Source organism: Acartia tonsa, chromosome 13 (assembly GCF_053477335.1).
Source record: "Acartia tonsa isolate MP-2025a chromosome 13, ASM5347733v1, whole genome shotgun sequence".
Lineage (NCBI taxonomy): Eukaryota > Metazoa > Arthropoda > Copepoda > Calanoida > Acartiidae > Acartia > Acartia tonsa.
The window spans coordinates 25,912,107-25,924,173 of record NC_137272.1 but is presented as its reverse complement, the minus strand read 5'-3'; the positions used below and the strand labels follow the sequence as shown (position 1 = coordinate 25,924,173).

At 33.3% G+C, this 12,067-nt stretch overlaps 1 protein-coding gene across 1 annotated transcript in view; it reads left to right on the top strand.

The window, feature by feature from the left end:
• The window catches only part of LOC145335223 (tetratricopeptide repeat protein 21B-like), a 63,110-nt gene that overhangs the window by 10,137 nt on the left and 40,906 nt on the right, over positions 1–12,067 (top strand). The window contains exons 12-23 of the mRNA XM_080180958.1: positions 623–744; positions 3,364–3,554; positions 4,061–4,114; positions 4,272–4,377; positions 4,727–4,839; positions 5,323–5,437; positions 6,074–6,175; positions 9,501–9,561; positions 9,883–9,940; positions 10,426–10,464; positions 10,829–10,928; positions 11,988–12,051. Of these exons, the coding sequence (XP_080037084.1) occupies positions 623–744; positions 3,364–3,554; positions 4,061–4,114; positions 4,272–4,377; positions 4,727–4,839; positions 5,323–5,437; positions 6,074–6,175; positions 9,501–9,561; positions 9,883–9,940; positions 10,426–10,464; positions 10,829–10,928; positions 11,988–12,051 (1,125 nt within the window). The remainder of the gene's footprint in view (positions 1–622; positions 745–3,363; positions 3,555–4,060; positions 4,115–4,271; positions 4,378–4,726; positions 4,840–5,322; positions 5,438–6,073; positions 6,176–9,500; positions 9,562–9,882; positions 9,941–10,425; positions 10,465–10,828; positions 10,929–11,987; positions 12,052–12,067) is intronic.

Below are 12,067 nucleotides of genomic sequence, written 5' to 3'. Positions count from 1 at the left end.
GTTTTTTTTAAGTAGCTGAAGGGATGTGGGTAAGAAATGGAGAAACGGGAGAAGAGGGTTGTGGGGTAACTTTTCACTTAGAATTGTTTGTCTGAATCACATTCCCTAGTCCCTGATCAAAGGAGCTTTGAATAAGGTACCTGAGCAATGCAAGATTTCACACCTGAAGTGGATAATGGGGGTCTAACTAATTGGTTTTAACACAAAGTGTAGACGAAAGAAATTATTACTCACCTTAAAGTAAACCAAAATATTAATATTTAGCTGGAAAAAAATTATAATTTTCCCAGAAATTATTGGCAAGCATCTAAAATAACTGCAGTAGCAATCTTGGTGGATTTTTTTAGATACACAATTTGTTGGAATTTTAATAATCTAATTTAGAATATATTGTTTTGTATTTTTCTTGTTTAATTCTTAATTCCAGTTGCGTTGGCCCTCAGGGGCCAAAGACCAGAGCCAATCAAACTGGTATTAGTATTGTGAATTTTATTTCATCTCTCGTGAAAAATGGTCTTTATTATAATACAATACATAATTTTTCACTTTGGCTCAGAACCGATTCTAATCCAACGGATATCAACCGGTTTCAAAGCCATATTGGAAAATGTGTTATTTTAAGAATACTGAGTGTGGAGCCAACCAATATAGATGGGTTGAAGTTCAAAGTGGTGCAAACAACCTGTAGGAAGGGAATCACAGAGGAAGCAAGTCTACAATTGAGAAAATACTATGGAGAATTAGGTATGACTATATATATCTATCTATTTTCTATCCATCTATCTTTGCTATCTATTTATCTAGCTTTGGATATATCTATCTAACAGACAACTAAAAGAAAGATAATCACAGAGGAAGCAAGTCTACAGTAGAGATAATATTATGGAGAATTATGTGTAACCAAATATATATCTATCTATCAATTTATTTTTATTTTCCATCAATTTTTCTATTTATCTTGCTGTGTATTTCTCAATTGTCTATCCATATCTAGCATTTTATCTCACTACAGACAGGAAGCAAGGAAAAAAATAACATGGGATCCAGCTTACAATTTAAAATATATTATTAGGTAGATATATATTATCTACTAGCGAATGCACCCCCTAGAGGCCTTTAGGGGCACTTGAGGTGGGGGCAAATAGTCATACCCCTCCCCTAATTTAAATTTTATAATAAATGGAAAAGAAAGAAAAAAATTTTGAAAGTCTTTTTTCTAAGGGCGATTTCTCATCGGAGGGTGCCAGATTCCTACAAAAAATAGCTTCAAAAGCTTCCCTGGACCCAGGAAAAGCTACATATCGGTTCAGCGGTTGATAGATCCAGACATCTTGTTACTTTTATATTAGTTTATCCTTATACTTATATCTATTCTACAATTCTAAAACTGTTTTATTGTATCTTGAATCACAATAAAAAAAAGAATTATGTGTATTATAAATAGATAAAACCTAATAACACATAAAAAATAAAAAGAGTAAGAATAGGAAAATTACTCAGAGATGTAGTAATATGTAGATAAGAATTAATTCTATGGTGACTTTTTAAATTGTTTGTAAACGAAATTTAAAACCTTCCTTCGACCATTAACCAACTTCCCTCAAATTGTGCAAGTATTGGTCTAGTTGTTTGCGAAATCTGTTTTGATTTCAAATAAAATTATTTGTGTAGGTTTTTTTATTGGGGGGGGGGGGGTAGGTTTCCCCCCCCCCCTCCCAAGGAAATAGCTTATAACCATCGCAGGAGCAGTAACTAAATTCTCTGAAAATAGAGTCCAATCTGTTCATTGGCTATGGAGATCTTAAGCTTCAGACAAGAGGGCAGACAGACAGACAGATAGACATTGTACTACTTTGTACTATGGACTAGTGGCTGCGCCCCTAGCATCAAATGGTAGGGAACCAGAAAATAGCCTAAAACTATCCCGGGACCTATGTGAGACTTTCGCATAATGTAGAACTCTGTCGGTTCAGTAATTAATGAAATCTTAAGCTTCAGACAAAAAAACCTTGCTACCTTTTACAATAGGATATATCTAATTAGAAATAATTTTTATTATTTTTTTCTTATTTATTCGAATCCGGTGGATAGGAACCGGTTCTCATCCATACGAAAAAACTATGTCTAATATCGTATTATATCCAGCTTTCTACGAATATAAAAATGTACAATCATAAGATTAAAACCAGTTTTTTTAGCCCGTGCCTTACATTCTATATCCGCGGAAAGCTGTTTATAATGCGATGCGAGAAATAACTATTAAGATATATTATCATTGATTTCCTTATTTGAATCGACATAATAGTAATGGTATATACTAGTAATTTTTTTACAATTTTACATAAAAAGTTTTTAATTGTACATTAAATTTTATACATTTTTACTATCAACATAATTTAGAAATAGTGTGTATGATTTCAATTATGTCGATGTTAAAAGAGTAAACCACCATTCCAGTTTCGTCTCTCTTAAAAGTGGAATTGTACATTACATAAATCATATCGGCCTTGGTGATATCGTCACTAAAAGAGGTCAAAATGGAATGGTAGATATCAAAAATCATATTGGCCATGATGATATCATTACCAAGAGGGGGGGAAATGGAATCATACATTACGTTTTTAGAGGGTCAAAACTGTAATCATAGATAAAATTTCTGCTTTTATAAAAATGGATTCAACCTTTTAACTGTTGTAGATATATTCCTGAGAAACCTAGTTTATTCTAATGTTTGTGTATAAAAACTGAATGTAAATATAATTAGATAAACTCAGTTCTAATCACATACAAATATACACACATGTGTACATTCACTTCCGCATAATAAAACATCAATAAAATGAAAGTATAGATAATAGCAGCTCTTTTAAAGCAGTTGATAGTGCCTAAGGAAAAAAAATGACGTCATACAACACAAATGACCAATGACAGGCCAGTAAACGTTGTAATTGACCTATGGTAAAATGTATACTGACCTATCATTGGGCATATGTATTGTATAGTCATTTTATTAGGCACTATCAACTGCTTTCAGCAATTGTAAATTTTTTGTACTTTTGTGGGAAGACCACTATTTATAAAAAACATTCTGGCATTTACCTTTAATACAGAATAAATAAATAAAGAAAAACATATTTATAGAACAACATAGTATAAAATAACAATCTTTTCTCTAAAAAAATAATGATTTTGCTTTTGTTAATCATTTGTTGGGCTTAAACATGGTTATGTTAATTGATAAAAGGCTGAAAACCAGTGTTTTTGAAGGCTAATAAATAGTATAATATAATTTAATTAATTAATATAAGGCTGAAAACCAAAAAGAAAAATATAGAACTATTCAAAAACAATTTTAATTCTTAGAAAAAGCGGAGCCAAAAAACGGGTACATATTCCTACACAATTCCCAGCTGTTTGCCCGCATTTGTGGACGCGATACTCACATTCTGGCGGTCAGTCTGATGTTTGCAGAGAAGGCTGCATCAATAGACTCCACCTCCTCTGAGGCTATGACAGAAGTCGGGTATCAGAATCTTATTCGTGGTAGGGTTAAGGTGTGTATATTTTTAATTCAGGGCTCAGCAGCTGTGCGTCAGCCGCAACTAAGCCTCAAATATAAACCCGTTTGTATGCTATCTATATCATGGAAGCAGGTTTTATTCAACTATTGGCGTCGTGTGATAAGAATTGAACCACTTACCCCACCAAAAGTTACAAGTTAGAAATATAGGGGGAAAAACAGTTTTGTCCTAATGTAGGATTTTTACATCTTTTCCCGCCATTTTGTTAGGATGTCGTCTTTTCTTTTGTTTAATGTCTTTTGAGCAGATCCATAGTATAGTGTATATATAAAAATATCTACTCCCCCCACCCTTTTCCAGTGATCTTTTTCGTCTGCTTGCAAATTGTTTTCTGCTACTTGGCTGTGTCAATATTTCCGACATCATTGGTTGATTTTTAAAGACCAAATAGAGAGTCGGCACAAGTTCATTGCGATAGGAAAATACAATTATTAAACCCCTTCCCCTTCTTGTGTTTTACTCTACTGTCTTTACTTTAGGATGCGCAGAGGTACTTTAAGAGTGCAACAAAACTGGATGAAACTTCAATACAGGTAAATAAATCTATAATACACAAAACTTACATACTGTGTTTAGATGTAAAGTAGCAATACATTAAGGATATTATTAAAACGTCCTAAAAACACTTATATAATCACAATTGAAACAACACGAATTGGTATTATATATCTTATGAGGATTGTATTTCAGGCACTATGTGGAATAATAGCATGTCAGTTGGAAGACAAACAGCTTGACATAGCTAAAGAACAGCTGGATTTCATGAAGGAGATTCATGGAGGTGCTGGCAATAAGGGAAAAACAACTAGTGTCTTTTGTAAAAAAATATTCTTTTATGTTATACAATATTAAAGCAAGTTTTTAGCCAAAATATCTTCTTGGGATTAAAAATATTGAAAAGTAGGCTTTTAAACTTTTATTCAAATTAATGTTCAATAATAAACCCAAAAAGGTATAATAAACTTTATTGACAGTATTATTTAAAGTCCAATGTCCCTTTCCCTTCCTGTTAATAATTTATCAGCCAAAATTTATAAGTTAAAGGAAAAAATTGTATAACCTTATCTGATTTTAAACCAAAACAAAGCAATAGATAGACAATATTTCCCCTAACTCACGACCTAAAAGTTGTTTCTAAAAAAAGGCGGAGATTCTGTATATGAGTGCCCTGCACGCCCGTCTCTCCGGTCAACCTGGAGAGGAGGTCATCGGGCTACTTAATGATGCTGTAGACGCACATTTCAAGGAACACTCTATGGTTTAGATAGCTGGCAAGCAAAGAAAGTCGGGGCTTTCCCTAAAATGCGTGTCGAACATTTTACCTTGCAACTCTATTTTTTAGAATGGCATATAAGGGGTTGGGGCCGGGGTAGTTTTTTTTCACTATGACTAATTATTGAAGGGGGCCCTAACCGTGTTTAGCCTCTACCTGCGATGCCCTAACCCTGCGAGGCTACCCAGTACCCAATATAAAATTTAACCTAATATCACTTAAATTAATAATCAAACAATCTAACCCCTAACACGCTCTCATTCAAACTATTTCAAAACAAGGGCTCAACAAGTTCCTTAAAGTGAAAATACTTTAAAAACATTGTTCACAGACTTTTTGTGAGTAATTTTTCATATATCTTGGATTATACTACCTCAAGCACATTTAGAAGGGCTTGATATCCGCGCCAAAACTTTGAGCGACAGAGAGAAGTGCTACTAGATATAGAGTGTCTATTCTATTCTATAGTCCGTACGTGGTCTCATATTTGGCTATGAGTATCTTATAAAGATGAACCCCGACTTTGTGGTAAAGTTGGTTAAAGAGTATCTTCTCTACGCCCCCAACTCTCCAGCTAATCAAGGTAGACAAATATTTGATTATTCATTCCAGAAACAATATGCCCTATAATTACACGTCTATTATCCTAAAAATACATGCTACCAAATTTTGAATGAAGATAAAGTAGCCATTTTTTGTAGCGAAGTTTCAATTATAATTGTTTGTCTATCTTTTTTTTCTTGGCTCGTATTTAAGATAGCTGGCTTGAATTCTCTAAAATGTTAGCTAGATCTTAATCTAAATTAACAATAGCATACAAATATTTTTCCTTTTTTACTACATATAGGATTTTATTTCCTTATCTTGAAAATTTTTGTTTAAAAATCTTTGTCGCACCTTTTAAAAACTAAGTAATTGCACTATTATGTTGTTGATATGTGAGCTTAGAGAAGCAGCTAATAAGTAAATGACATCATACAATACAAATTACCAATGATAGGCCAGTATACATTTTACAATTGGTCTATTCAAATGTACATTTGCCCATCCTTAAGTTGGTTGTCTGATGGGTGTTACTTACCGGGTGTTTGGACAGAAAAGGAGACATTTGGCTCCCCTTGGTTAACCTGGGTTGTTGTACCATGGCGTTTAAGTATGAGGTAATTAATGAGGTAATCAAGCAATAATAATAATTTTAAAAAACATATTATTCGTCCAGGTCAATCAACACCACTGGCCATAAAGAAAAGCCTGCTGATACTGGAGCCAGTAACAAAGGCCTGCCCGGGACTCAAGGATGCCCTCTACCTTTTATCTAAGGAACATTCATATTACTGATTATTTTAATATAAAACTGATTTTATCCAATTAGAGACGATTAGGTTTAAAATAGAAACAACAACAGAAACAGAAACAGACAGTCAGTACGTTTTTTTCAGCAATTCAGATTTTTTATCTTTGTAAAAATGATTAACAATTCTTTGTATAATATAATTTTAAAAGCTTCATCATTACCTAGTAAAATAGGAGTAATGTTTTATTTAACTAAAAGTTTTAGCTCGTCCATTGTAATATTGTAGTTACATAGGAATTTTTGTAATATTTTCCTTCAATATTGAGTGCTCTGTGTTTTTGTAAATCCTCGGTTTTATGAAGAATGCTTTGATAATTTTTAGAATCAAAATCTGCAGTTTTTGTTTTGATCTAATTTTATGTAACTCAATCAAATTTGTGAAACTTTTATTATTAAATTTGCAAAAAAAAAACAGGAATGATCAAAAATGATTTAATAAAATAATATATTCAAGCAAACGAATAGCTAGCGAATATAAATTCATGTAAATGTTCACATAAATATAAAAGTATCATTTCTAATAGCTAGTAGCTAGTTAAATCATATCTCGATAGAGCTCATAGTTTAAATAGATTATAATATATGGTCACAAAAAATAGGTATATACGTCCAATAGTAGTTGAGAAAATCTCATGACTTACGGAAGGATAGAGTAGCTTTGCTATAAAAAAAATAAATGAATGATTTCCAGAAGTTTTTATTCAAAGTTAAAACAAGTCGGGTTTTTCAAGGATCTGAAGGGATAAGACAATGGCCGTTAAAATCGATGTACATCCCCAATGATGATACACAAAATTACCCACTCAGTAGATTACAACTTTTGGTTGAAACGTCTGGTTACTCAACTATAAGAATCAACCAATCGAAATTCTTTAAAAGTCCCTAATGTGTTTAAGCCAACGAATAAGATAACGACATTAAAACATTGGGGACTAGTGTAATAAACAGCCCATTGCCCCCCCCCTCCCTGATTTATTTATTGAAATTATTTAATTTGATACCAGGGAAGATATGATAAGTCAATGCTAATTTATCCTTAGTTTCTCTATTAAACTCTTATCTGTATTAACAATGTCATAGTAATAGTATTTGGTCAGTATCTCACCATATTCTGAAATGGTTCCAATGTGGTAGGGTGAAGCGTTTCAACCCTACAACGCGAGTTCGATTCAAAAGAGCCTCTAGCCTTTAAGGATTCTATCAATAAAGAACTACAAGTAGTTACTGTTAAAGAGATATATTTTAAACTGAATACATTTATAATAGGGTTACTAATTTATATACACAATAGATGATAAATAGGTTAGGTAGAAAGGGGTGCGGGGAGATGGGGCGGAGCCCCATTCCGGTGGACAGTAGAGGGGTAGGCTTCAGCAAGGGGTAAGGTAGACATCTCCCGGAAAAGGGTAGATTACTGGGGACTTGGGGGTGAGAGGGGCAGCGCCCCTCCCACTATCGGTGGTGTCCAATTTGACCGCTGCTTCTGATGTGTAGACAATGCCCAGAGGGGGCTGGGAAGAATGGTGATAAGCTGGGATTAGCGCTAGGGTGTGATTTGATAAGCCGAAGCATAGCATACTCTGCAAAAGGCTTGTCCGTATGCCGCCTACCACACCAATACAAAGTATATAAAATATTAGCGATAATTTTGAGTTAAATTAGTCATTCTTTTGGTGTCCTAAACTTTGAGTAAAAAATCCTTGAAATTAGCTGAGTTAAAATTAAATTAATTTTTGGTCTGCTCAAATTTGGCTGGTGTTTTTTTATTTCCGCTTAAAAATACCTACAACATTTATATGTACAGTATATTTTTTTGTATAGTGCAAAAAACTGGGATCTAAGGGATAAGTCAATAAAGATTTATAAAATTATCTTTTGTAGATTTAAATTAATGACTATAAAGTTAAGACAATAGAGTTTAGAACCAATCAATAAAAAGAAACATAATGTTTTGAGCCAACGAATAAGATAATGCGATTTGAATTTTTAGTACCAGCTCAATTTGAAGCCCAATATCCCCCACTCCTTATAAAATTTAGGAAATGAATAAAGTTAATGTTAATGTTAAAAAGTTTAGGAAAAGAGAAAGAGACAGTTTGTGCTGTCGTAATAATATTTTGACATTTTAAAACTTTTATGTGGAATTGGATGTACACTATTATTAATTTATTCCTGGGGCTTTACAATTTCACGGACTTGGGGAACAACAACTGTCTTTTTCATTATACATTAAACTGCCTAACGAATTGCTAGAGTTCTATATGAGGTGGGGGGGGGGGGTGATTAGGGGGGATAACCCACCCAACAAACAATATTAAAAAAAAAAAATATGCCAAATGCTCCCCCCCCCCTAACTATTGGGAATTATTAGACATGGGTACTGCTGCATTGCTTCCAGAGAATATTTTGTACTTCGCTATCTTTTATTATCCCAGTTATTAATCCCTTTAAGCCCTGTACACAATTTGTAGAGGATCAAATTTGACAAAATTAACTCTTAACCGGGAAAAACATTTAACTTTCATTAAAAGTAGCGCAGCAGAAACTAAGGATCATACAAAGAAAACAAATAAGAATGTTTTGTAGTATTTTCACAGTAGCTTTTCTCCTATTTCTAGCCACTAGCGGGGGGCTCTAACCCTACGGGGCAATCGTTAACATTTACCTAACCTGATCAAAATAACTTATCAAAAACTACTGTGAAAATACGACTAAACCCGCTACTTCGTTTTCTTTCCTTGATTCCAAACTAGCTTATAGAGTAGCTGCGCAATAAGATCATAACAAGGACAGTTATGTCAGTTCTTAGAAGGAAGGGAGTGGACATTGGACTTGATATTATTATGGTAACCAAGAATTATAAATTACGCATAAAACTTTGGGTATTTTTAAAAGCGAAGCTTTTCTATTAATAGGATCGGTCCGCCCGTCCGTATCGGTTAGCTCTTTTTGTTTATTTAAAAGGTAACTGTGTTTAGCGCCATTGCTGAATTAATAACAATTTATTGACCATTGTCTTATCCCTCAAGATTCATTATAATCAGCGCAGCAACAATAAGCTCACAAAATTGTATATGGAAAAAACACTTAACAGAATACAGAGACTATAGCATGTAGAATTGTAGTATATTCCATCTTTAGTACACAACCAACATGCTATTGCACGAACTTTTCTAGAAGACCTAACTTTGCATTTAATACTGTTTTTTTTTACCAAGACGTCCATATACATTTACAATTTATATCATTCATCTGGCATAGCAGCAGTACGAGTAAATATGAATGGTTTAGGCTAAGTATTTGGCGGGTGATTTAAAATCCTCCATTTCTACACTCCAGCATATACTTGACAGGTAAGTTTCATTTTGCATAGGTAGAGGGTAATATGAAATGGTGTAAAAATATACTGCTCAGAGGATTTGATAATGTAATGTGTATATAAACTTTAGATTAAAACTAAGCGTTCAAAATCTAACTTCATTGATTCATGATTTTTAAAACTGTTTTAACTTCAAAGATTATCATAATAAGAAGACACGATGTACTTTCTAATGAAAACTTCATGACCTCGTTTTGTCACCGGGGGTAAGTATTTAAATTCATTTTGTTCGTCTTTACGTCCATCAAAAATCATGTAGTAGTATTGACTTGTTAACTGTAATTGTCACGTTTAGTATTGATCCAACCGACGCAGATTGTCACCTGCTGATGGCTCAAGTACAACTACACCAGGTATGCAATTAGTTACGTAGCTACTTAACAACTAAGGAATATCCATCCGTCCACTCGCCACTTACTTCAAGCATAATAAATAGGTTTTGTTATTGTTTTTTCTTACTATATCGTACACTAGCGGCTACGCCACTAGAGCGTCTAGGGGGAATTAAGGTGTGGGTGATGATTTTTTCTAGGGGCGATTTCTCTTGGGTGGTGGTACCATACAAAAATAGCTATAAACCTTTCCAGGCCCTATGAGAAGCCACATTGTAAAGGAGAACCATATCGTTTCAGCGGTCAGCTAGATACTTCGGTAAAGACTGACAGACACTCACATAGACAACGAAATGTAGTTCTGACTATTTAATAATGAGACACATATGCAGCATAGACCTCCAAGCTCAAATCTTTGAAACCCCTCATTTTCTCCTCTCATAATAAAAAGCTTTGTCGTCACTGATGAGGGGAATAAAATGTAATACCCACTCATGTTTATTTAGGGAAATCTGTTGAACGCTCAGCAAAGCTTAGAAATAGGAATGACCAATGAATTGATTCAATATTTGTTCAGCTTATAAAATGTACATTTAAACAAGGACAATTAAATCAATAATTTGCGCAGCCATATCAAACAAAAACAATTTCTTAGGATGACTTCTTATGTTTGAGTTTACAAACTTTTAGTGTACAAACTATTACACCAATTATTTTTAATATACACAAGAAAAATTTTTCCTTGTGGTTATTGGATGATTGAACACCAATTTATTGTCCATATTGTTCATTGTAATTGTTTTCCTTTTAATACTCTGACGTGTTCTAGAGTGACGTACTGACATATCCTAATAATGGAATAGCTTCGTTATAAAAAAAACAAACAATCGTTGGTCCTCCAAACTAGGATTGAGCTACAATTTCGAAGTACGAGATCATCCTATATACCATCTTATCAACGCTAAAGTTCTGAAGGAACAAGCTAACTATCAGGCGAATATATATTCTAGCAATGCTCAATCTATTATTGTAAATAAAATGTTCCATATTTTTTTTACAAAAAAATCTTCCAATTTTTGTATGAATTTGAACATTAACGTGTTTTACCAAATTATACAAACCAAAGAAATACATAGCTAGTTTTATAGTAATTGGTTTATTAGCCAATGTAATTATTTTATGTGCTGCTTTGTAAGGGAGGGTGTAATCTTTCTTAAATTCTGTTATATAGAGGAGAGGAAGGATCAAGTAAGTTGCAGAATAGATTATATAAAGATGATTAAAGTCCCTCCACAGGTTATGACGTCATACGATAAAATAACCAATGAGAGGCCAGCATAAATTTTACCATTGGTCTACTACAGTGTATACTGGCCTCTGATTGGCTATTCCATCGTATGACATCATAATCTGTGGAGGGACTTTAATCATCTTCTATTATATAAACCCTTTGACTTTCTATCACTTAATGGTGTAGTACCTAATACATTTTTCTATAAAATATTTTTATATGTATGTATGTCTGTATTTTTCAAGTCTCGGCAGTCGCGCGTCAAACGAGACTAAGCCTCAAAGTTAACTCATTTAAAGTATGCTTTAATTATTTTTTAATAGAGGGATTGTCATATTTAGGTTAGGTTTATACTTTAAGCTCAGTTTTAAAATAGTCAATGGTTGATATCCCTGAGGCGTACAGTCAGCTGCCGAGCCATGATATTTTTCTACCATTTTCCTTGATAATTCATATAAAAATGCAATAACCTTATCTGGTATTCATGTACATCCATAATTAAAAAAAAAAAAATAGGAATATTGAAAAGAAAACAATATTCATTGATATGAATGAGATTTTATATGTTTTGATATTCATATTTTTGTTGCAAGATAGACAGACTGACGGACCATTTTAATTATATTCTGGAGGCTTAATGTTATAGGAAAGCTTCAAAAAAAAAATTTCATCCCTTTAGCTTAAGTAACAACTGAGAATATCACATCTCCTCAATAGCATTTTGAAATGACAGACAAAGTACATTATAGAGTGACTTCGCTTGAGTTGCATTGCTAGAATATGTAAATGGAACACAGGACTGCATCAAGATACTTCAGACAGCTCTGAACTTGGTCAATAGGTAATATTTAGTAGCG